General features: G+C 36.3%; 1 protein-coding gene across 2 annotated transcripts in view; it reads left to right on the forward strand.

Annotated features, from left to right (window-relative positions):
* LOC136877377 (propionyl-CoA carboxylase alpha chain, mitochondrial) overlaps nt 1–26,460 on the forward strand; it is a 108,920-nt gene that overhangs the window by 22,495 nt on the left and 59,965 nt on the right. For both annotated transcript variants that reach the window (XM_067151363.2, XM_067151362.2), the window contains exons 4-8: nt 5,005–5,116; nt 9,566–9,701; nt 10,149–10,251; nt 19,984–20,078; nt 23,598–23,818. In XM_067151363.2, coding sequence (XP_067007464.2) covers nt 5,005–5,116; nt 9,566–9,701; nt 10,149–10,251; nt 19,984–20,078; nt 23,598–23,818 — 667 coding nt within the window. The remainder of the gene's footprint in view (nt 1–5,004; nt 5,117–9,565; nt 9,702–10,148; nt 10,252–19,983; nt 20,079–23,597; nt 23,819–26,460) is intronic.

A 26,460-nucleotide genomic window follows, 5' to 3' on the forward strand; every position in this document is an offset into this window, starting at 1 on the left:
ATTCACTAAAATAATTATCAATCACACACACAGCATTCACACTAAGGCACACTAGAATTATTTACATTATTTGCAATGAATTCTAGACTTTGAATATTATATTTGATTTTTATCCTAGATATTTTAAATTTCTCGACGATGGTATCGGATAAAGAAAAATTATTTTACGTCCCTCAGGAATGTGATGAAGTCTGGAGGTTCACTTAGTCAAAAAAGATGAAATTTACAACATTGATCATGATAACATCGGCGGTTGATATCTGAAAAAATTGTCATCTACTGAAACGCATCTAGTATAGGTCAAATATTAGCATTCGCTTTCATGGTTCATGAGTCACGACATTATTATTACTCAACTCCACGTCAATCAATTAACACGTGCTCCACTTGAAGAAATTATGTCCAACCACACGTATTCTCCAAATAAGACTCAGTAAATGGATTCACAAGTTAATAACGCACAGCAAATGATCCATTCTCAAGTCAATAAAATACAATAAATGATCCATCAAGATTCTGCCATATTCCAGGCTCATATTCATCCTAATTGAGCACACATTAACATCTTACACACAAGATCAAGCATATTTAAACTCATGACCCTTATTCATTTATTTAACCAGAGATGAAAATTTATTGTTATTATTATTATTATTATTATTATTATTATTATTATTATTATTATTATTATTATTATTATTATTATTATTATTATTATTATTATTATTATTATTATTATTATTATTATTATTATTATTATTATTATTATTATTATTATTATTATTATTATTAGATGTGCTAGATCTCAAATTCCTGCAAACTAGGATTCGACAATATGCCAGATGACACTAACACGCCTTAAATCATACAGGAAGAAAATCTTATATAGAATCCGGCGTAAAACAAAATGCCGTAAATCTGTTCCACACTACTTCCGAAAAATAAATTCAAAAATTGAATTATTAATTATCGGTGAGGACAATGATTTTTAAATTACACTAGACTGTTAAATGGGACAGCTAGAATAATCGTAGAAGACACACACATGTTCTAGCTATTCTAATAGACCAATAATCACTCACACACAAATGACAATACTACCATATCCCATGTGAAAGAAGGATGAAAATATCAAAACTACTGCAAGACTAGAAGAAATATTACCGCTAATGAATAAGTAAGCATTATTTCTACAAAGATGAACAGATAAACTTTAGAAAAGAGTACTTAAATGAATGATGAAACTGGATCTCTGCCGATGATCTGGAACATGTGGTAAATTATCTGCCCTCGGTCGCTATCTCCCCATGTCAGAGATCGCCTACATTTTAGCACACCATTGTAGCCGTGATGTTCAAAGTAGAGTTGTGGTAGGCTTCCTCTTCATAGTGTAGCAACATCTTGAAATACTCGATCCGTGGCGATTCTCTTCCTTCTTCTCGTACAGTAGAAGCTGAAACTGACAAACAATTTTAGGAGGTGTTTCTTACACACACGTGATGAATTTAAAGATGAAAAATACGTAACTTTCTTTAAGAAAATCTGCCAGGCTTGTTGATCCAGATATTAATGAAGGGTGACTGATTGTACTGCCGAATAATTAATCCAAGAAGCGTCTGCGTCGTGAATGTAAGAACATCGGAGTATACAACAAAATAACACATCAAAGTACACAGCAAAAGAGCATTGAAGTACACAGCAAAAGAACACATCGAAGTACACCGCAAAAGAGAGCGTTTCTTCTGGAAACTGGGAAGCATATTCAGCACAAGGGGTGTGTCACTATAATTGTCCGTAATTGGCCGACGTCTAGCGTTTCAATTCTCTAAAGTACTTCAGTCTGGAACTTGACATGCGCGATTCATATCGAGGTGACCTTGGTTCCTCTCAGTAGGTCACGTGGGGACAGCTGACAGCTCAATAAAAAAATCAATGCATCGCTCCCCTCACCAATAAGACCGGTTCTGTACAAGTGAGACCGTCTCTGTAACATAGGGCTGAAGAATATCGCCTTGCTAATGGAATAATAATCTTGCACTCGCAGACTCAATAAATACTTATTGTAGGCCAAATTTGAAGGGGACAGTATTGAATTATGTATGGTCAAGTTCATTCCACAACAATTTGATGGGTTAGGTGACTGAGGGAACTAGATCATTATTTGTAAAACTGCTGATGATTCTTTGTTTTTTTACTAACTTCTTGCACAGGTTTGATGTGTATTTCAGGCCATTGTTCTGCTACAGAACAAATCCTCTTCTAATAAGTTGAGTTCTAGCTAAAACTGTGTTGATCAATAGAATGCTATAGTACTGCTCCTTCAAGATACCTTCCACTCTAACCAAGTCTTCCACTATTGTTACCAAAACAACCCCAAACCATAATGCTATGATCCCAATGCTTTCTCAGATTTTGACTGATCAGTCCAGAGCACATGTTTGCACTGGTCAGTGGTCCAGTATTTGTGTTGTCTGGCCCAATGAAGTCTCCAAGATTTATGTCTGCATGTTAAAAGAGGCTTTTTGGCAGATACACTTCCACATGACTTAACATCACGTAAATGATATTTCACACTTGACACTGACATGGGTTGTTCTCTAGTTCTGTTGATTTCAGTGCAGATATCCACAGCTGCAAGCCTTCTGTTATGCATGCTAAAGATCACAATGTGCTTATCTTCAACAGCAAAGGTTCTTTTAGGATGTCCACTACATATTCGATCTTTGTGAGTGCCTGTCTCTTGTCTTTGCTCCAAAGCAGAGAACATCAAAATCAGAATTCCCTCATTTTGCAGCAATCTGCCAGTTTGACAAACAACTATCTTTTAGGCATATGCCTAGCATGATTTTCTTCATTTATGTTGGCTTTTTTCCAATGCTTGCAGTGAGTCTCTATCCTGCTAAAACAGCAGTGGTGAAGAGAAGTCAGTGCTGGGAAACTTCTAAACCAATAGAGACATTCAGAAAGGAGGGAAACTAATTTGTATTATAGCCAGTAATAAATTATTTCAACAACAAGGACAACAATCTTTTAAGTTTTGTAAACACTAGTACCTAAATTATAACTAAATAACATTAAATATTCTGTTTTAATATATATTAGAACAGAATGAACAAATACCTACAGCAGAAAATAATTTAGAAATTCAATAAATCTTGATTAAGTATCAGTTTCAAGAATATAGAGAGAATTTCAGAGGAAAGTTTAAACTTTTTGATAGTAGTGTATATGAAGTGCTGTGTATTAAGACAACACAAACCTCAATCTTCCAACCAGAGAAATTAATAGGTGCGACTAAAATCCCCAGCCCGCCTGGGAATCGTATCCAGACCCCTCTGAATCAAAGGCCGATACACCAGCTATTCAACCAAGTTGCTGGATCCTTAAAGAGCTGTAAGTGGCACAGAGTATTTTATTCTTGTATTAGATGTAATATTAAACAGTGTACATCATTACCATGCCACAAAAGATGGCAACTTAAGAGGTAGTCCTACTTCGAACAAAGCTTTCATCTTTATTGAGATGAGCTCTTCATGTTTAAAGAATTATATTGGAGTTGACTTAAATGATTATTTGTTCTCTCGGTTATAATTAATAAGAATTTCCTGTTCATCATCCCACAAATCTATGTTTTATATGCAACTATCCAGTAATGATGTGGTTCAAGAATTAATTTCCTGCTCATTGTATTGTATAACAAAACATGTCATCTATCAAGATTTTTGCTTTTAGATCCCAGCATAATAAATCTTTTGATAGTTGAAATGATCTTATTCAGCATTATTGAAGGTGGTTCTAGAAATCTGTCCATCAAAAATAATAAAATATTTAAATGAACCCTGTATTATCATGGAATTTTAGGTTGATTGTAATTATCAAACCTTCATTGCTAAAGAAGGACAGTTCTTTCGTCCCTCATTCTGCATAATTCCCTTAGTTACTGTTGAACTGTCAACTCCACTCCATTTACTGTTTTATCACATACAGCAATTTCATCCAATACTTCACACATATGACCTGTTAGTTTGACTACTTTGCAAACTAAATATATGACAGATCTAATTTCACACTATACATGATCCTTTTAAAGCTTTTGATTTGGAGAATGCATTTCTTAAGATATATTTTACAAAGGTACTTATGTCTTGCAATATAATAACGTACAGTAATTGTTTCATGTCCCACTTAACTACTTGTACAGTTTTTGGAGATACCACGGTGTTATAATTTTGTTCGCTCAGTATTTCTTCCATGTGCTGGTAAATCCAGCTTGAATTCGGAAAGCCAGCACTATATAGTATGAAGCACTTGTAGCTTATAATAGATGTGTAACACTAATTACACAATACTGATTTAATTGCCAACACATGCCAAATATAAAAATACAAAGATAGAGAAGAGCACCTTGGAGAGCCATCGCTAAATATATTCATGAGGCATGCATCTCAATACTTCCCCATGATTGTTCAGGAATATTTCTTTTTAAAATGAACATTTTGTCCAGAACAGCTTGATATAGCTTGATTTGGGGTAGTTGCCTGTGGTCTATATTCTGCTTGTAGAACGACCGGAGTTGGTGAAGACCTTGGTACAATGAAATCATCCAAACCTGTGATAAAAGCAGGCTTCAGTTGATCAATCAAAACTGTTGATCACGAACCATGAATGTTGGTATCATAGGTCTTGAAGTGATCCATGAACCGTTTTGAGTGTATAAACACATGTGAGTGGGTTTTGAGGTCACAGAAACTGAAAGTCTGTTGTGCACCATTTATCCTTGGAAAAACTGGAGGGAACTGTCTGAATAGTCTGAACTCATTAATATCCACACTGCTGCAGCAAAAATATTCACAACCAGTGCTAGAATTTGGTTTACGAACAAGCTTTACATATTTTCTTTGTTCTGTCTATTGTCTAATCTTCCCTATCTTTCTCTTCTTGTTAACCTTGATTTTGCTTTCTTCAAATGTCACTTCTTGAAACTTATTGCTTTGATCCTTGCAGGAAGAGGCTGGAGTTACATTTATTGGTCCTTCTGTTAAAGCAATTACAGGAATGGGAGACAAGTTGGAGTCTAAACGACTAGCACAAGCAGCTGGAGTAAATACCATCCCAGGTCAGTTTTAACACTGCTCTGTTGGCTGAAGTAAGCAGGTCATTAGAGTATAAACCAGACTCAATGGAAGAGAGTTGTTCTTACTAAGGACATTTTGTTCTTCTGATTTGTGGTTTTATTAACAGTGGCAACTGCAGAACTGTAAGTTACATACTATATGTAAATAGTTATTCACACCACAGATGTTAGAGTTTTACATACAAATGTCCCTTAGAATTTAAATAAAAACATATCTCTCCAAAGGGCATAATATTGCTACTTCCTGTACAAAGATTTTCTCTCAAATGCTCATGAATGAGGAAAGTAGAGAGGGCCAGTGATAAAGGCAAATAATGGCCAACTGGTCACTTGCCGATAAAATCCTTACATACGGGGCAAGCACCAACAGCCAGTAGGCTGTTGGACATTAAGAGTGAGTGAGTGAGTGAGTGAGTGAGTGAGTTTTATAAAAAGGGTTTTTGTCTCCTTTCAGCCCAATACTTCTTCATTCTCTTGGATCTTAACTTTCTTTCTTTATCTGAAATCATCCCTCCCATTGTCTGGCTGGTCATCTCCAATGACCTAGATGTTAGGCCCCTTTAAACAACAATCATCATCATCATCATCATCAAGCATCTTGGTTTGTAGTCTAGTTTGTTTGTCTGTGATAGAGAGGCCTTTCTTTATTGTATGCGTCCTTGGTGATATAGTGTGCTCTGTACATTGAATTTATTCTGTTATGTCTGCTTTTTATTGAAGTTATATGTTATTAATTCTCTTAAATATTTAAATTTGTCAACAATTTTGATTTCCTATTCATGTATTGTATTTTATTTTTTCTGAATGGTTGGCCAGTTAACACGATTTCTGTCTTTGAAGTATATTCTGAAACCAATTTTCTATGCTGTTTCCTGTAGTGATTTAACTTGTTGTTGGGCTTCCCAAATGTTGTTGGACAGGAGAGCAAGGTCATCAGCAAATCTTAGGCAGTTTAAACTTATGTTGTTTTTGGATCTTCCAATTTTGATGTTCTTTGGATTATCCTTAAGCCATTCATTCATTATATATTCCAAGGCACAGTTGAACAGCAGTGGCAACAGGCATCTCCATGTTGTATTGCTTAAGATCAGTTCTATCAATTTTGGGTGGAGTCCAAAATTTATTAAAATTTTTGATATCGAAGGTCCATTAAAGTCCACAAAGATATTGCAAGAGACTTGTTTTGTTACCTGTAAAATGCAGTGAGTAGTTTTAAAGTGATCTGGTCTGTGCAGATTCTCCAAAGTCTGAAGATTCCCTGGTATTCACCTAATTCTCGTTCTAGTTGTTCTTTACTTCTAGCATATACGATTGTACATCTCGAAAGAATCTTGTACATGTCGTACCTCTATAGTTATCTGGAATGCTCTTGTCTTTTCTTGTGTGGAATGGGTGGATTATAGTTGTGGTCCATTATTATTATTATTATTATTATTATTATTATTATTATTATTATTATTATTATTATTATTATTATTATTATTATTATTATTATTATTATTATTATTATTATTATTATTATTATTATTATTATTATTATTATTATTATTATTATTATTATTATTATTATTATTATTATTATTATTATTATTATTATTATTATTATTATTATTATTATTATTATTATTATTATTATTATTATTATTATTATTATTATTATTATTATTATTATTATTATTATTTTACATTGTATAACCTACATTTGACCACTCTAGTCAATTATACAAAGGATTTCTTGATTTCCTATCAGCCCAATATTTCATTCTGAGAGATGCTGCCTTTCTTTGTTCTATTGAAAATATACCGGGAGAGTTGGCTGTGCGCGTAGAGGCGCGCGGCTGTGAGCTTGCATCCGGGAGATAGTAGGTTCGAATCCCACTATCGGCAGCCCTGAAAATGGTTTTCCGTGGTTTCCCATTTTCACACCAGGCAAATGCTGGGGCTGTACCTTAATTAAGGCCACGGCCGCTTCCTTCCAACTCCTAGGCCTTTCCTATCCCATCGTCGCCATAAGACCTATCTGTGTCGGTGCGACGTAAAGCCCATAGCAAAAAAAAAAAAAAAGCTATTGAAAATACCCTCCCATTAGACCTTTCATTGATCTTGGTCTGGAGAGAGAGAGAGAGAGAGAGAGAGAGAGAGAGAGTGTGTGTGTGAGTTTTAAAGTATCTTCATTTTTCTGCTTTGTTTTCGAGATCATCTATTGTTATTTGTGGTTCTTTAATATCCTCCTTAATTTTTGTGATCCATTTAATCTCGGTCTTACTATTCATAACTTTTCAATTATTCTTCTGCTAATTCTGGTGTCAGGTGTTCTGATAAGATGTCCGAAGAATGATATACTTTTTTTCCTAATTGTGCTCAATACTGATTCAATTTCCTTATAAACTGTTTTATTTAATCCTATTCTCCAATGTCCATTCATTTGATACTATTTATTAATGCATGTTCTAATTATTCTTCATAATGGATGACATCATCAACACAGCAAAATCAGCATATGGAGGAACAGAAATGAACATGTTGTTATTTGCAGTTGATATTTTGATTTGGGGAGAAGACGACATGAAGGTTCAAGAACAGTTGGATGTGGAGAATGGGAAGATCGAAGAATGTGGATTGAAAATAAGTGTAGAAAAAAGTAAAACTCTTGTTATGACTAGAGGGGAGAAGGAAGGGAAAGGTAAGATTAGACTTGCAGACAAGCCCCTGGAAGTAATGGAGACGTTCAAATAACGGACGAGTGAATTAATGGAGAATGCTCGACTGGATGCTGAAATTAGTAGCCGCTCCTCTGGAGTACAGACACTACGGGTTTGCCCCTTCTGCCATCTCCACCGTACTGAAGTTCATCTTCTCCACCATAGAGGCCACTGAGGACTTCACCCATAACCCAGGGCAGGGGCCGTCTATATTTATGACCCCTGGAGGGAGGGTGTCCCAGTATTTTAGAGCCCCCAAGAATTGGGCTACCTGTTGGTCCGCGGGTTGTGTTGGGTATTTCAACCAACCCTACATGCTGTAGAGGCCCCCTATCCGTCACCTGGGGATGCGCTCTGTAGGGGTCAGGTTCCCTTGGTTACTTTCGGACGTTAACCTCACCCACAAAGGCTGAGGTTATTCTTACTAATAATCCTAAATAATATCCATATTAAACATTTCACAGCTTTTATTCTTTTCTGGATCTTTTCCTCAGTTTTCTCATTTGCATTAGAACTCGCATTGAACATAAAGTAACAACCTTCCACAACAACACTGAATGACTGACTGATAGAAAATCACTGCCCTTTAGTGGCAAGTGCATGTTTAGACAGGAAAGAACTGGTTACCAATAGGTTATGGGACTGCTGCTTTTTGCCTTGTGAGCCAGTAGAATGAAACGTATTTTAGTGGCTTCCACATGAAAGTTGGTATTGAAGTGAGAAGTATCTCTGTAGATAGAGTAAGTGGACAAATGGGTTCTATCAACCAGTACTTGACTTTATCTCTTGTAATCTCCACTTTCTCTGTATGAAGCCTCTTCAAACAGTAATAGAGGCAAACCAAAACTTGGCATAAATCCCAAATTTTAAATGCAGAGTTTTCCTCAACTTTAGTTAATTTGAAATTTTAATGTATTTGCATTCTTGAATATAGTCTGGATGAGTTTCAATACCAATCCAGTATTAATAACAAGCACACATATTTCATCTTATCACAAACACTGAACAAATGGGAGGCAAGCAAGGGAGAGAGATGACTGAGCCCTACAACACTGGCTGGCTGATAGCATACCAAACAGACAAAAATTCTTCTTCCTTTCTCATTTACACCTCACCCAGTATTCAGCCCTCAGAAATCCTTTTGCTCCTCCCAGTTAAGTCTGAAATCAAATGGAGGAAAGATCTTTCTCCATCACACTTTATTAATCCAATATTATTATACAACTATGATTTAAATTCTTTAATACTAGCTCATTATTTTCCACGAATATACCCAAAAAGTGATAATAAGATTTTATGAATGTTTAAGGAACATATGAAACAGGAGGATGAATTGACTTATTTAATGCTGATGATGATGATGATGATGATGATGATGATGATGATGATGATGATGAAATTATAAAGGGAGATGCACCCAGTGGGCATAAGAGTGCATTACAAATTATTCTATAAAGAGAATTGTGTCAGTGATGCTGTTCTGTTGACAGACTTCATGACGTGATATTTTTCACATGTCACACCGACACAGGTACGTCTTATGGCGACGATGGGATAGGAAAGGAGCCAGATGTAACATTTCTTACTATCTATGCAAATATACCACACTTTCCTTGTTTTTATCCTAATATATTACTTAGCGTAAACCTGTAACTTCACTTTTTCCTGCTAATACATTTAATGTTCTTTAAGTACTCTCCCTGTAATTATTAGAAATGTTTCATTACAGGTTTTGATGGCATTGTCAAGGATAGTGAGCACTGTGTGCAGATTTCTAGAGAAATTGGCTATCCTGTCATGATAAAGGCTTCTGCTGGGGGTGGAGGAAAAGGAATGAGAATTGCATGGAACGACCAAGAAGCAAGGTAAGCATGTATCCTATTGGTTGAACAAAAACATTTTTCATCTGTCAATGTAATAAGAAAGGAACAACTTGAATAATTTGGGGGGGGGGGGCTATAAAATACCTGATCAATGTTGGAGGATTATACAGTATAGTTGTTATAAAATATTAATTTTTAAAACCATATTAGAAGACATCTAATGAAGAACATACCACACCATAACATAAATCAACCTACTATTTACTACCAAATTAGTTTTCTGGGTTAGACCATGTTGTTATTTTATGTCCCTTATTTATAGGTTGCTGATGTTTCAAATACCTACAATGCAGTAGTCCTTGTCAAAGCGACTGATGTACCCCTACTCGATCTGAAGTAATCAGTCTCCCTATGCAGATAAAATCAAATACAGTTTTATTAATTTTAATAAGGAGATAAATAATAAACGTGTTTTCATTTTTCTTTTAGGGAGGGATTTAGACTGTCCACTGAAGAAGCTGCATCCAGTTTTGGGGATGACAGAATGTTGGTGGAGAAGTTCATTGACAAGCCTCGGCATATAGAAATACAGGTAGATTGCTGACATAATCTCTTTGATAGACCAGTTACCGTACTGAAATCTGTTTTAGACATACATGAATGACTGCAAATTTTAAAGTTGGAAACTTACAGCACCAGCATTTCTGAAACTAGGATTGTATGCTTTGTATTAGGCATTAGTGTTGTAAAGTCAAATATTAAGAAAAAACTTCCAACACTACTCATTAGTACACATACAACTGCTCTTTCTTTGTCTTTGACTTACATTTTAGATGGAGCCATTTTTCTTTGGCATTTCTACATTCTCAAGCTGTTTCGTTTTGAAGTCTCCTGTATGTCATTCTCCCTTCTCTTGTATTAACCTGTTTCAGTCTCCTCCTTTCCTTGATCTTGGAGAGAATATATTGTGTGATCCAGGGTTGTCTGGAGGTGACTTTTGGATTTCCCAGTACTTCTTCAGCAGCCTCAGGGTCAGAATTCTTTATCATAAACCATTTGGTATTGAAATCCTGTGTTGCTATGCCTGTTTCCAAAGCTTCACCTTCTTCTACCTTTCTATTTATAGCTTCCCTGAATTCAATATACTTGAGTTTATCGTTTAAAGAGCAGGTATTCCACTTTGATGTGTTATTGGTTTTCTCAGCATTTTCCACCTTAAACACATTTTAATTTTCAACATATTGTGATCTGTGTTGTTTGTTTGATTTGTTTGTTATTTTTTGTGTTTGTTCAGTTTCTGTAGTGATTTTTCACTGGGATGAAATATGTTTGGCATCAGGAATGATCTCCAGTACTCTTCTATGTAAATTGGCACCTTCAAGGGGTTTTAAAGATGGTGTTCATTATCACATACCTTCTTGTTTGCAAAAATCTACCAGCCCCTGGCCTGTCTCATTCCTTCTTCCTAACCAAAATTATCCAACACATGGGGTATCAGAACCATCATAAACTATGCCATTCCAGTCTCCTATGATGGTAATAATAATGGCATGTGACTTCTACAGAGGCCTGGTGCAGGTCTTTTGAGTTGATGCCTTATAGGCAGGCAACCTATGCATCTGTGAGGATGGGGTGCTACCTATGATGGCCTCTAATGCTGAAGATGGCACACACACCCAGCCCCTGAGGCATCCAAATTGACCAATCATCGACCCAGCCAGGAATCGAACCTGAGTGCCCTTCGACCAAAGGCCAGACTCTCATGATAGTGACAATGTTACTAACTCTTGTGTGTTGTTGAAGGAAGTCTTCAAGCTAATCATACATATCCTCAGCTTCCTGATCTTGACTACTAAATTTTGGAGCATAGAGTTGAACAATGACTGTGCCTACTGGTAATAAGTTGAGTCATATTGCCATCATTCTGTGATTCATTAGTATTACATCTTTCAGAGGGGCTTTAGTTCTTTAGGATTGCTAAATCTCTTGGACCTTTGAGATTTCCAGAGTTCACAACTCTATAATTGAAGCGCTCAGTTCAAGAAGGGGCCTAGTCCACTATTTCACGGAATCCGAGTTAAGACTTGTGTGGTGTGTACCAGTGCACTCTGCATTATTTAATGTAAACACAAGACTTGTTGCACACTTGGTACCTAGGAAAATTAATCCGTTAAGCTGGAAAAGGGGACTTGTTAAATGACAAGGCCTCTTCTTGCACGAATTTGTCTGCTGCTTGACGGAAACAGTGCCTCGCACGCTCTTTTATTTATTTGGAGTGGTGAGAAAATGGCGGACACTAGTAGTGATGGTGACAATCAACGCTGTGAATTTGTTTGAAGAAATGGAGACCTGCACTTTGGAAAAGAAATATTTTGAAAATGAAGAACGTAAGTGGTGAAGAACATGAAAATTCAAAAGGAGAATATGTTCCAGCAAGAAAAACTGGTGTAGACTGCAGGTAAATATTTTAAATAATAGGCTAGATATTCATTTATTACCACAATACTGAATACACTGCTGAATGAGGGCTACAGTCCCAGAATGTTTATCAAATGAGGTGCCTAGTATCAAACATGGACAAAAGCCATTTTGTTAATTTTTCAGTAGACCCACATTTTTGTTTCTCTATATTAACCTCCCAATATGACTGTGAACATTTTTGTGTGCCATATTACCAGCCCTATGAACAAGAAAATCATGGTCGACACTTAAGAATTTAATTCTAAGGCAATGTAAAACACGTTCAAATATGACAATGTCCATTTTTTAAACTAAGATTGGCTTTTGTCCATTTTTGATACAAACATCCATGTAATTGGCCACTTTTGAAACAAACTATCCCAATATTTTGAAGCAAAGTTGCAGGATGACACAAAAGTAAACATCTGTTTTAAAAAAAATATAATGAATATATGAAAGAAATGAGGTTATACTTATAATTTTGTTAACAAATTGTTAACAAATTTTAAGATTAATTTCATTGCTTCACTGTATTTCTGGGCAAATAACTTCTAGTTCATCACATGGGTCTTCAAAACACTCATATTCATAAGCATTAACAGTTTGTACATTTTCACTACAACTGTTATTATTAATGGCTTCGACGTGGCATTTAAGGGAGGCATTTAATTTTCACTCTTTTTCGAAGTGCTTACCTAGTAATTTGTCAACATCTTTAAGTTTCTGTGGATTTACATTCACGCCAATGTCAACAGGTAAAGGACTCGTTAACATTAGACTTGCCTGTCCTGCCTTTGTGATCTTGCGCTCAATAGGTACCTGTGTTCAGATAGTAGCCTACCTCAATTTTAACCACAAAATTGCCTCTTTTCATGCAAATGAGTACAATTTTTTACACTGTGAAATCTTGAAATTAAGTTGACTAGCAAATTTCAGATAAACCTGTGATTATTCTTTCCAATTCAGTGGTTTCCAGGTTTGTCCAATCACCTTCACTGTGCTGTACCTTTTGAACACCTCAGGATATTCATCTGGACTTATTTTGGTCATCATTTTCTTCAGGTCCTTCTCAATGAGTCTAAAAATTCTATCTGAGGGCAGATATCAGTGTCCAATAACTGGAAATATGAGTTCTAATTTCTTTACCTCTTTCTCCAGCCTCGTATAAACAGACACATTGTCAGGGGGCAGTTTGCTTTGAGATGTGCCTGTTACAACAGGCAGATTGTAACAGTTGAGTTGTCTGGAGTAATAAGCCGACTGATATCTTAATTTTGGAGAAGCAAGGTTCTTTTGGCAATTGTAGGACATTAAAAAGCAGTCCTCCCCTTTCTTCCTTCAGATGACGATAAAAATTCTCTGCTTGTTTTTTTTGTGAATAGTTCTCTTCAACATTAAGGTTGATCTTTCCTCTTCATTCTTTTGAAACTTAATACAATGCTCTAGTTCCAAGCATGTAGTACACTCATCTGTGCCTGGAGAAGAAAACCCTAAATTAAACCTGGTATTAAAAATGTGCCAAAAGTAAGCTTCCTTTAGATGCAGTTCCACTTCTCTATCTTCATTATACATACTCAAGTTCAGATGGACACTCCAAAATATTCTTCCATATTAAATGAAAATATTTTCCCAAATACTTGTGTTATAAGTAAAATGCTGAAAAGAAATTAACACTAAATTTCCAAGCACGCAGAGAATGTAAACAAATGGTCGCCATGACAGTGTGATGTCTCTTGTAGCAATCTTATTGGCTGAAACTGTCATATAAATTATAAACAGAAATGTTTTCCATCTGTTCAATACATAGTTAAGGGGCTGCCTGGCTGAGGCGGTAAAGGCATGCTCGGTTTGCCCTGAAGGATGTGGGTTCGTATCCCCATCAGGAAGTCATATAATTTAAGAAACAAGATTTCCACTTCTGGAAGTGCACATGGCCCTGAGGTTCACTCAGCCTACACCAAAAATGAGTACCAAGTTAATTCCTGGGGGCAAAGGCTGCCGGTCATAGAGCTAACCACTCTACCCCATCAAGTACCGAGGTTACGGATAGTGGAAGCCTTTATCTTCCACCCCTCCAAGGGCCTTCATGGCCTGTACGGGGATGACTTTGCTTCTTTTCTTTTTTTGCTTTGCAATACATAGTTATATTTACAATGTGTGTATTTACATTACATAGGACTAGTTTCAACCCTACTCAGGGTCATCATCAGCCATATTTAAACAATACACAATATTTGACAAAATCCTAAAACATGTTTCAAAGCAGTAAGAACATTATGAATATATAATTAATGCTATGATGTGTGGTTGAATTAGGCGAAGTGCTATGGTGCTCAAAATGTTGTAAATGAAAGTGAAATATTATGAGTTACATAGGTGAGCAATATATGACACAAGTACACTAAACACGCTAAAAAGTCTGGGTATAAAAGTACAAATGAGATGCTCTATGTTGTAGATCAACTTCAGTATGATTTTAGACACATGGTGTTTCAGATAGAATTCAGTAGGTCCTGGTAATACATTACGGTTGTGGACCGAGTACTATGGTACTAAGAATGAATACAATATAACGTGACACATATAATAAAAGTTCACAAGTATGTACAAATGTTTGAGTAATAAATGTGTAGATGATACTCTCTAGAAGAATCTGTGAGGAGTTGATTATACACTGTATCAGCTTAAGCATAAAATTTGATACTTGGTGTATTAAGTAACCAAGCTATGTTGATATGGCTGCATGGTTGATTATTGGAACTGTGCATACTGGTGTGCGACTGGTGGCAGAAGGAGATATATGGGAGGGGAGGAAGGTGAGGGGCAGGCGCATGTGGGTTGGACAGAGTGGAGATGGCTTGGGAGGGGATGGGGGGGGTGGAGGGGGAGATGGGGGGGGAATTTAAGGCGGATCTGAAGGGTGTGGGAGAAAGGGTAATTGTTTTGGAAAGGTACCTTTAATTAAAGTTAGGATTACCGAGCTCGATAGCTGCAGTCGCTTAAGTGCGGCCAGTATCCAGTAATCGGGAGATAGTGGGTTCGAGCCCCACTGTCGGCAGCCCTGAAGATGGTTTCCCGTGGTTTCCCATTTTCACACCAGGCAAATGCCGGGGCTGGACCTTAATTAAGGCCACGGATGCTTTCTTCCAATTCCTAGGCCATTCCTATCCCATCGTCGCCATAAGACATATCTGTGTCGGTGCGACGTAAAGCAAAATAGCGAAAATAAAGTTAGGATTGAATTCTGGTTGGCTGAATTATTGTTTCTGAGAAAAGTGATAAATAAATCAAAAAGGATGTTGGGTTTCTCTGAGATTTCATTAAGATTGTAATTGGTGTTAAAATATTGGTCTAGGTGTACGTAGTAATTTTCCATTATGTCGAGTAAAGGACCCTTATTTGCTAATTCAAGAATGCCCATGTCTTGTTCGATGCTGGTGAAATTATGGTTATAATCTTGCATGTGTTGGCTGATAGCTGAGAACTTATTGTATTTTATTGCGTTAGTGTGCTCATGGTATCTTATATTGAAGTTTCTTCCGGTCTGCCCAATGTAGGCACCTCAAATCTTCCCTTAAAACAATATCAAATAGTGTTTGCCCTGTTTTTTCTACCTACAGATGCAAAAGGAAATGTTTCAATAAGATATCTCACGATTCGAAGATCCTATTATTGAATGAGTTTAATAGAATGAAAAGCAAGGATGCACAGGACACTTATTTATGTTCCCTCATTGTGCCTTACATACCTAAGACCAGAAAACCATGGGAAAATGGTTTCCAACACTGACCAAGGTCAGCGAACTACTACTATAAGGTGGGTAGGAAATCCGTGAATAGATATATTACAAGCTATACCGGAATAAAAAAGTGGAATGGTAGTATACATTAATACATTTTATTCTCTCTTAGGTTAAAGTCGGGTTTCCAAGACGCTGTCGTATGCAAAAAGGCATTTGTAGCACTTCACGGCATTACAAAGCGATGATTAGAAAGGATATATTGACTTGTCCAGGAGGGTGTGTGTTCGCCAACAGATGGTCGAGAGAGGCACAACCAACAGTACAGGATTCTGGAGGATACCAATATGTTAATACAGGAGTTCATTAGTTCATTTCCATATAGGGTTGTGCATTACAGAAAAACTGGTAGAAAAAGAAGTATTTATCGTGTAACTTATCAGTTCAGAAGTTATGGGAGCTTTTCATGGAAAAGTATGATCCAGAAATGTACTTGATTTATCAAGATATAAAATCCAATGGAGGTCATAAAAATGTATTCAGTCCCAAAGTGAAATACCGTTATTTCTATGACTATTTCAAAGACCATTTTAACTATGGATTGGGTTGTCTTAGGGTGGATGTGGGATTTGTGAATAACTTAAATGTAAAATCAACAATGAAACAAACATGACTTTAAAGATACAAACAGAAAATGAACTTAAACTTCATAAGTTAAGAGCAAAATTATTTTACGATAGCATGAAAAGATGTGAGGAACTAGTTAAGGGGGATGAGAAAAGAACAGCAGAAATGATTACTTTTGATTCTATGCAGAACATTCCAGTTCCACATATACCTGTTGGGGACATGTTACTGTAAGAAAACTGTGTGTTTTCTCAGATGCTTGTACGGGCAAAAATAGGAATCATACGGTTGTTCATTTTTGGTACACTTTGGTACATAATTGTAGGTTTTCTGTGGTATGCCATATGTTTCCTTCACATGGCCATTCAACATGGCACGTGACTGAGACTTCTCTGTAATAGAACTCAAAAAAAGAAAACAAGACACAGTGTATACCCCTTCATAATGGTATGACATATTAAGTACTAGTATGAGAAAGTTGGTGTTCCAAATGTGTCATCAAAGTATGTTTTTTGATTTTTCTACACATTTTGATTCCTTTTTCAAAAAATCTGTTACAGTGAAAGGGAATAAACAGTCTGTGACTTCATATAAGGTATTTGAATTCTCATCAACATCAAAATGTGTAACATTATCTCCTCATTGCAGTGGCCTAGTTAGATATGATTTCTCACTTGTAAAACATGGTAGGCATCCAACTGTGTCAAGTGTGCCCTCAGCCTACTTTGATCTAGTACCAGTAAAAGCTGCCAAGGCCAATGATGTTGCTAAAATGCTCGAAATAATTCCCTCAGAACAATGGGATTGTTTTAGGATCATTGCTGAGTCATTTTCTGACAAAGGAAAACAACCAGTGGAGCAAGATTCAGAAAGTGAAGTATGGGACATGGATTGATTTCAAATTTACTTGTTATGTCCATTTTCAAACTGCTGTAATGAAACTAATTTTGTTCAGTAATGTTTACTTCAGTGTCTCAGTGCATTAAGAGATTAAATATATAGATAATTTTTATATTGTGTACTTATTCAATATAAAGCCTCCCAGTTACGTGCAAAAAAGGGGACTTGTTTGCAATTTTTAAACTCATTTGAATGAATGAAAAACTTCCTAAAATTCAATAATTTCTTTTAAACATGTACCTAATGATAATGACATACGAAACTTGAATGTACAAAACAAATTAAGCCTACTGCAAAATTATGCAATTCATAAAGTTGTTGTTGTTTTTCTCGATATGATTGCTGATGGAATAGTCCTTTTCTTGAACTCAACACTTCAATTATCACTTTGAAATTCTCTTTATCAGGCCACCTTGTTTTGCACAATCGTAACACACTGATACTGTGATCCTTTGCCTCCATTTTGATTTTTTCTAATTTACCCAGACTCAGCATTGTACAAAATAATATTCCATGTGACAATATCTATGTAAGGTTTTCACTGGATGACAAACTGGAAAGACTTGCCACCTCCCCTGCTAGGCCCGATTACCGGTTGTTGCCAGTTTCTGGAGTTGCCAGCTACCACTATCTTTGACATTTACATTTCATGTCATTTTGTTGGGAAATGAAATGAAGTGGTTTCCCCTTGCCTTCTTCACCAACAATAGCCCATCTCTGGATATTTTATGCTAGCTATAGTCCCACACTTATAGTATCTTCTGTCTGCCTCAGTGGTCATACTAACCGTTGACATATGTTCTTCAGCCTAGTATCTACCTCAGGAAATGTTGCTGACCCATCTTCATTTGATGGATTCTAGTGACATTTTCTTCACTAAGGCCCATCACCCTCCTAAGGGAGCTAATCTGTCTGAAACCATCGGTATTACATTTTAAGTTTGGCTGTGTCGCTTGGGCCACGTAGCTGTTAGCTTGCATTCTGGAAATGGTGGGTTCAAATCCATTATTTACAGCGCTGAAGACTTTTTTCCATTGTTTCCCATTTTCACACCAGTAAAATACTGAGGCTGTACTTTCATTAACATCACGGTTGCTTCCTTCCCAATCATATTTTTACTATAAGACATGTTTGTGTCGATGTGATGTAAAACTAATATAAAACAAAAACATTAAATTCTTTAATCTTTCAACAGCTCAGTAATTGAAGAAGGTATTTGCTACCTCTCAATGATAAGTTGATCTATCACTCAGTAAGAATTTGTTCCATCTAAGACTATTTCGTGGATGGTGTCTGTCTGTCTGTCTGTCTGTCTGTCTGTCTGTCTGTCTGTCTGTCTGTCTGTCTGTCTGTCTGTCTGTCTGTCTGTCTGTCTGTCTGTCTGTCTGTCTGTCTGTCTGTCTGTCTGTCTGTCTGTCTGTCTGTCTGTCTGTCTGTCTGTCTGTCTGTCTGTCTGTCTGTCTGTCTGTCTGTCTGTCTGTGAAGTCTTCAGTCCAGAAGCTAGTTGTATCCTCCAAATAGCTCTACCAAAAATTATGCAGTTATAGGTAAACCCCAAACACCAATGGTGCTGCCATAATGAGGAATAAGGTAGTTTGTTATTGGATATGAACTGTTTATTAAATATGTCTTAAAATGGTAAGGGAGAAGGAACTGATGTGTGCAATAGTCAGTAGCGTAGCCAGGATCGGCCAATGGGGGGGGTTACAGTTACAAAATTAAGATATAACATAATGAAAGTGCTTGTGCTTGTGCGTGTCTGGTACGCGCATGCATGACTGTCATAAGGATACTGATACAAGAGTGAATTACTGTATGTGATATTCAGATTGCAATACACTACAAAATTCTTACTTTAAAATACAGAACAAGAACAATATGATCGAGGTCAGCAGTTTTATCTCAAACGGTATGTTCAGTTTACAATCTAAAATCTAATTTTCGAGGCTTCCTAGAAAATAAATTTAACACATCTGTTGGTTTTACAACTATGTCTCTGTGAATGTTCAAGGGAGCCAACCCGTTGAGTCGACTTTCACTTGTGGTATTTCTGAGGTAGGTTTTAAGGCGTCTTAATGTTGAAAATGATCTCTCACTGGCTGCAGTGGTGACAGGTAGGGTGGCAAACACTCTCAACAAGCAGTAGATTGCAGGGAGTTTATCTTGATCACATAAAAGAAGTTTATTATTTACTGTCAGTTTCTATTTATTTTCTTTTTGTGAAAGTTCAATGGGGGGGGGGGGGTTCTAACCCCCAGTAACCACCCCCTGGCTACGCCCCTGGCAATAGTTGAAAGGAACTCATATGTGCAATAGGTTGACCGAGAAACTTAAAGGTTTTGATCTAGATTATGCATTACTTTCTTTTTTTCAAAAGATTACTGCTTATGTATGAAAGGAAATGAATATTTATAGAAATCTATAAGCAAGAGACTTGAAAGATATTCATACATATTGATTGGAACCTGGTATAACGTGTAAATGTATTACTTAATTGCTGCTAAAATTATCTTTTGAGAATAAACTGCAAAACCTTATACAGACAGACATGTTTCTCTTTCTGTATTTATTGAACTTGATAATATTTCTTTTCTCTAGGTACTTGGTGACAAACATGGAAATGCCATATATCTGAATGAAAGAGAATGCAGTATCCAACGAAGAAATCAGAAAGTTATAGAAGAAGCTCCAAGGTATTGTCTAGAAGTCTTATGGTTTATTATTTTATCTGATTACCTGCTTTAGACCAAGAAATTGATTGCCAGAGCCAATTTCAATTGCCTATAACCCTTGTTAAAAGATAACTACCATATTATTCCCCAATTTTCTGTATACTTTGTTTTTATAATCTCACAGTTAGGCCAAAATCTGTGTTGATAGCATGTAAACATACACAAATGTAATGCAGAATGATTTAATACATTCTGAATGAAACTATATTTTGCTCAAAAATCATATAATTAGGTTTATGCTTGAACGAAACAGGTACTGTATCAATACATCTTTCCAGTCAATTCCAACTGTCTCAAATTTTGATTGATATTGTGGCCTTTACCCCCAAAGTTTCAGTCATTTTAACAGTGATGCTTATTATCCAAAAGCTGCACAGTGATATTCATGACAAAGATAGAAAGCAGCTCCATTTGTTCTGGGTGATTTCCAACAAAAGAGTAGCATTACAAAAATGTTGCAAAGTTTGGGCTGGGAAGACTTGGAAGAATGGAGATGAGCTACTCGACTAAGTGATATGTGATAAAGAAGAATTGGAAAGATTGTTCCTCCTGATCAACACAACTCTGTTTACATGAACAAACTTTATTCAGTACTAGTTTTGGGCCGTTTTCAGGCCATCTTCAGCTTAATAGATAAACATAAGTAAAAACTTAAAACACACTTATTGGACAAACGTACAGTAAAACATGGTGGTGGGGGAGTTAACATGATATCCATTTTAACACATAGTTCATTAAAATTTAGTTAAAGTTTGAATGAATCTACCATTCTTCGTTCTTGCTGATAAACATTAATATATCTATGTATATGAAATGCCTTTGAAAAAGCCATCGTCTTTAAATCTGCATGGTCTGTCACAACACTATGAATTTCTGGATACATTTTTCATTTTTAAATTGCTTCACTCCTTGGTGAATTGCCCACAACTCCTTGAAAAAATTAATTTACATGTACCAGACAGACTCACGAGGTTTAAGAATACATTGTCTACAAATTGGCATAGAACTAACTATGCATTCAATGAGCCTATTGAATAAATGTCAAGATTTCTAAACAAAGTGGATATTTATATATTTAACTGTTCATTGTCAAAATTTAGAAATCACTTACACAATCTCCAGAAGTGACTATTACTTTCCTGTGCTTACTTGTACTATAACCTGATATATATTTGTACATCCTTTTCTTCTTATATCCCATTGACCTTTCTTTTTAGTATGTTTTGTTTTGTTTATTTTTCTCCATAGTGTGTAAAATGGTATTATCTTTAATAAAGTATTGGCCGATGACCTTCGATGTTAGGCCCCTTAAAACAACAAGCAAGCAAACAACAAGCAATAAAGTATTATTAATAATACAGGTTTCCAGAACCCTATTCTTAATCACTACAGGATCAGTTAATGCTCCACCTACTCTAATTCTCGGAGTTCTATTTCCTAGAAATTTAGCTATCCATTCAATCGCTCTTTTGTCTAGTCCAACAGCTCTCGTTTTCATTTTTAACATTATTTTTTTTAAATTACAATTTGCTTTATGTCACACCAACACAGATAGTAGGTCTTATGTCAGCGATGGAACAGGAAGGGGCTAGGAGTGGGAAGGAATTGATTGTGGTCTTGATTAAGACCACTTGCCTGGTGTGAAAATGAATACTACAGAAAACCATCCTTAGAGCTGCTAACAATGGAATTTCAACCCACTATCTTCCAAATAAATCTCATTTTCATCAGTAATCTCCCATGATCTACCCTCTCAAAAGTCTTGCGTAGGTCAATAGTGATTTAGTAAATTTGACCTTCTGAATAAAAAGCTATCTGCTGGTACCGTATATCTTGCTGGAATCCTAAAAATGGAGTCTCACTAGAATTAACTACCCAAAACCTGAACTGCCTTCTATCAAACCAATTAATAATTTTGCAAATGTCTAATATAATCGGGAAGAATTCCTTACCAGAACTTACATACAGCCCACATCATGCTGACTGGTCTGCAATTACCTGCTTTATGTTTATCACCCTTTTCTTTGACCACAGGAGCCACTAAAGCAATTTCATTTTTCATTTTCATTTGGTATAGCTCCTTCTTGCAAACAGTAATCAAATAAGCATTTCAGACATGGTACTGCATCCTCACTCATTGCCTTTAGTATATCCCCAGAAATCTTATCAATTCCAACTCGTTTTCTAGTCTTTAATTTTGTAGTTTTTATAAAGATCTTTATCATAGGTAAATTTCAGTACTTTGCTACTATTAGTCACTTCCTCTACCTTAATGTTATCCGTGTATCCAGCTATCTTTATGTACTGCTGACTATATACTTTTGCCTTCTGCAAATCTTCATGTATAAATTTCCCCATTCACTAATGATTCCTGGAATGTCCTTCCTGGAAACTGTTTCTGCCTAAGTACCTAGACATATTCTTCCATTCATTGTTAAAATTCAGATGACTGCTGATAATGCTTGCCTGCATGTATTCTTCTTTATTTTGATGCCTTTACCTGAGTAAATTGTTTTTCTAATCTATTTTCAATTATCCAGGTTGGCATGTTCAAAAACAAACCTGGATACTTGGAACATGGTATTTGCAGAATATGTAGAAACAGTTCATTCAGGGTGCGAAATTGCAGGAGGGGGAGGAGGGGGGAGGGATATTCCTCCCCCCCCCCCCACAGAAGATTTTATCTCGAAGGTTCTCTGCCACTAAAATTGCCTGCGGGGAATTCTTTCATTATAAAATAATGAGGAAAATGTAGAACACATATAATTTATTACTGAAATTAATGATATTTTACTGTGTATACTCTCCATAAAAACATCATTAATAATTCAAATGACTGGCAGGATTGAGCAATAAACAACGCAGCAGTGGCAACTCTACACCTGCAGCCTGTTGTTCATGTTTCACTCTAGCAAGTCCATCTGAAAACCGGGCAAAAATGTAACTTACTGTACTTGAAGCTCTCCTCCCTTGTCATCACTCTAAGTAGATCCAGCATACACCACTCCTGTACTTCTTGGAGAGGGTGTTTCCAATAGCTATCAATAGGATAATACTCACTTAAGGTGTGTACAAACCGACAAATTTGTTCAGTCAGCACACAGATGTGGTAGAGGAAGGTTCCACTAATAAAGCAATAAATCAGGACAAATTGCGCCTCGTCTGGCCTTTCTCAAGAAAGGGATAGTGTCTCATAAACTTCTTAGCTGATTGGAATAACTTTCTAATGTTTATCATTCTTGTTATAACAACAAAATTCAAACAGAAAGATCTATACTTTTCATTTTTCTGATGGAGGGGGTAATTTACTTACAGGGGAATTCTATACCCCCTCCCCTGTCAGATACTGACTGAAATAAGCACTAGTATTTAAGCCCTATGTTCCTTCTCCCCTTCCCCCCACCATTTCTGTCTGATTTTGCACCCTGAGTTAATTTTCCTTTAATTTCAGCACTTAAAATTAAAATTTATTCTGTACAGTGTTTTCCTGGATAACTTTACGAGAGAAGCTATGGGTTTGCAAGCTGTTTCCTTATGCAAGAGACTTGGTTACTATTCTGCAGGGACAGTTGAATTTCTGGTTGATTCAAAACGCAGCTTTTACTTCTTGGAGATGAATACAAGATTACAAGTCGAACATCCTATCACAGAGTGTATCACAGGCATAGATCTAGTTCATCAAATGATCCGAATTGCCAAAGGTATGTATAACTGCTGCTAAAAGATATTCATTTGTATCCTTTAAAATAAACATTATAAGCTTGCAGAATCTATTTAAGACTGATTTACTTAAGTTATGAGGCATTACTGCCAGTAGCATTCATAGTTAATTTCTTGAATGATTCCTATGAGGTAATCTTAGTTGTATTTATGTAATGTATATGATTAAACAATACTTGAAGGCAAAATAAATGGGAGTCATGGACCATTTGGTGCTTCTCCTGCACTTCAGGGCTTTGGTTGTCAGTTATGCCACTTCACTCAGATCATGAGTATGAAATTTCCATTTACCAAGTTAATGACTTGTAAGAAAGTAGCCACTTTTATTTTTATGTTTACTCAGCAATACAAATCAATTTAACACATTTGGAACCTAATCCAGCATAATACAGATAGGAATTACCTCAGGTAGCAGACTCTATCTAGCTTATACCGGGTAAGATCACTTGTGGAGATTTGTTTAAATTTTGCATCTATTGATTCTAATAACATAGTTCATATTTCTAATGGTAGAGAACAATTGGATGGACAGTTCTACTTCATAATAAACATACCATGGTTCCTCCCCGGAACATTGCCCTACCTTATCTGTATGTTTACACAATTGGAGTCTCTGTCGTGTCACTGTCATGTGCTATCCGAGTGAAAACATACCAAGGAGTCAAGTACAAGACATTACTATACACAATGTCTAGAATATGATGAAAAACTAGACTTTCTTTATAATAATGATTTTGGTGATGAATTAGACGATTCAGAAAGTGACAGTGAAGATGATTTACTGCCTCCAGAAACTAAGGAAAATAAATGGCATGGTACATGTCATTCCTCTTACAGTATTTATCAGATGTTTCACTATTCATGGCTAATTTGTAGTGGAGCTACTTGAGAAAGACAAGCAATATAACTGAAGATAAGTCACAATGACAATGTGGCACTGTAATATCTGAAGGCCATCTGACGGGCAGCAGTCGTCTTGGTAGGCCAAGGCTGTTAATGAAACTTTTCTGAACTGACTGAAATGATTCTTAGGATTAATGTCCATCATGACCATAATACAGAAAGTGCTGGCTCATTTAAATGGCTGGCTGTGTGGCTGATAATTAATGTGTTAAACTGCTCTCGATAAAAGCCAGAGAAATCAATCAAACAGTCACTACTGATCTGCATTCAGGGCAGTCGTCCAGGTGGTAGATTCCCTATCTGTTGTTTTCCTAGCCTTTCCTTAAATGATTGAAAATAAATCAAAAATTTATTGAACATCTCCCTTGGTAAATTATTCCAATCTCTAACACCCCTTCCTATAAATGAATATTTGCTCCAATTTGTCCTCTTGAATTTCAACTTTATTATCATATTATGATCTTTCCTACTTTTAAAGACATCAGTCAAACTTATTTGTATATTGATGTCATTCCACGCCATCTCTCCATTGACAGCTCGGAACATACCACTTATGATACAGATGTTGATTCCCATAGCACACTGGGGTGAAACGCTCGCAACCAGGAATGAGTTAGCTGGAAAATGTATAATGTCCAATAACAATAACGGACCAACTGTATTGTTATTACATACCACTTAGTCGATCAGCCCATCTCCTTTCTCCCAAGTCTTCCCAGCCCAAACTTTGCAACATTTTTGTAATGCTACTCTTTTGTCGGAGATCACCCAGAACAAATCGAGCTGCTTTTCTCTGGATTTTTTCCAGTTCTTGAATCAAGTAATTCTGGCGAGGGTCCCATACATTGGAACCATACTCTAGCTGGGGTCTTACCAGAGACTTACATGCCCTCTCCTTTACATCCTTACTACAACCGCTAAATACCCTCATAACCACGTGCAGAGATCTGTACCCTTTATTTACAATCATACTTATGTGATTACCCCAATGAAAATCTTTCCTGGGGCCGATGACCTCAATGTTAGGCCCCTTTAAACAACAATAATCATCATCAAGATCTTTCCTTATATTAACACCTAGGTAGTTACAATGATCCCCAAAAAGGAACTTTCACCCCAACAGCGCAGTAATTAATTTGTGAAACTCACAATCTGTCTTGCCACAATTTGCCACCATGGTCTAAGGCAGCAATCCCAACCAGGGTTCCTTGATGCCATGTTACACGTTTTGTGAAAAAGGCATGAAATGTTCTAAGGACATTCATAACTCAACTGTTGTCTATCTGCTGTGGGCGCTGCTGGATACCCGCTTGGTGCTATGGAAATAAGTTGATCAATATACCACAGCTGACTAGACTTCTCATTTACATTGTCGGCAATGTAACTTCAAGTTTGCCTATTAAAGTTATGGCCAATTACATAATATTGTGCCCCAAGAGACAAGATGAAAGAACACATTGAATTCTGTATCTACAAAATTAAACATTTAATGAAATGTTTGCCATTTTAATGCAGAGTGAAAATTAAAAGAAATGTTTTGTAGAGACCATATTAATATAAAAAAATTTCTTCAGCTTATACCAGCAGTTTCTGGGATTGTTGGTGCCATCTAGGTTCATTTTGATTCTGGCTGGGGGTTTAAGGTTGCATACCCTTCCTGATGCCATGTGAATTTGGAGATGAAAATCTCGACCCAGGATCATGTGGTATGAAACTGTTG

Source organism: Anabrus simplex, chromosome 7 (genome assembly GCF_040414725.1).
Source record: "Anabrus simplex isolate iqAnaSimp1 chromosome 7, ASM4041472v1, whole genome shotgun sequence".
Classification (NCBI taxonomy): Eukaryota; Metazoa; Arthropoda; class Insecta; order Orthoptera; family Tettigoniidae; genus Anabrus; species Anabrus simplex.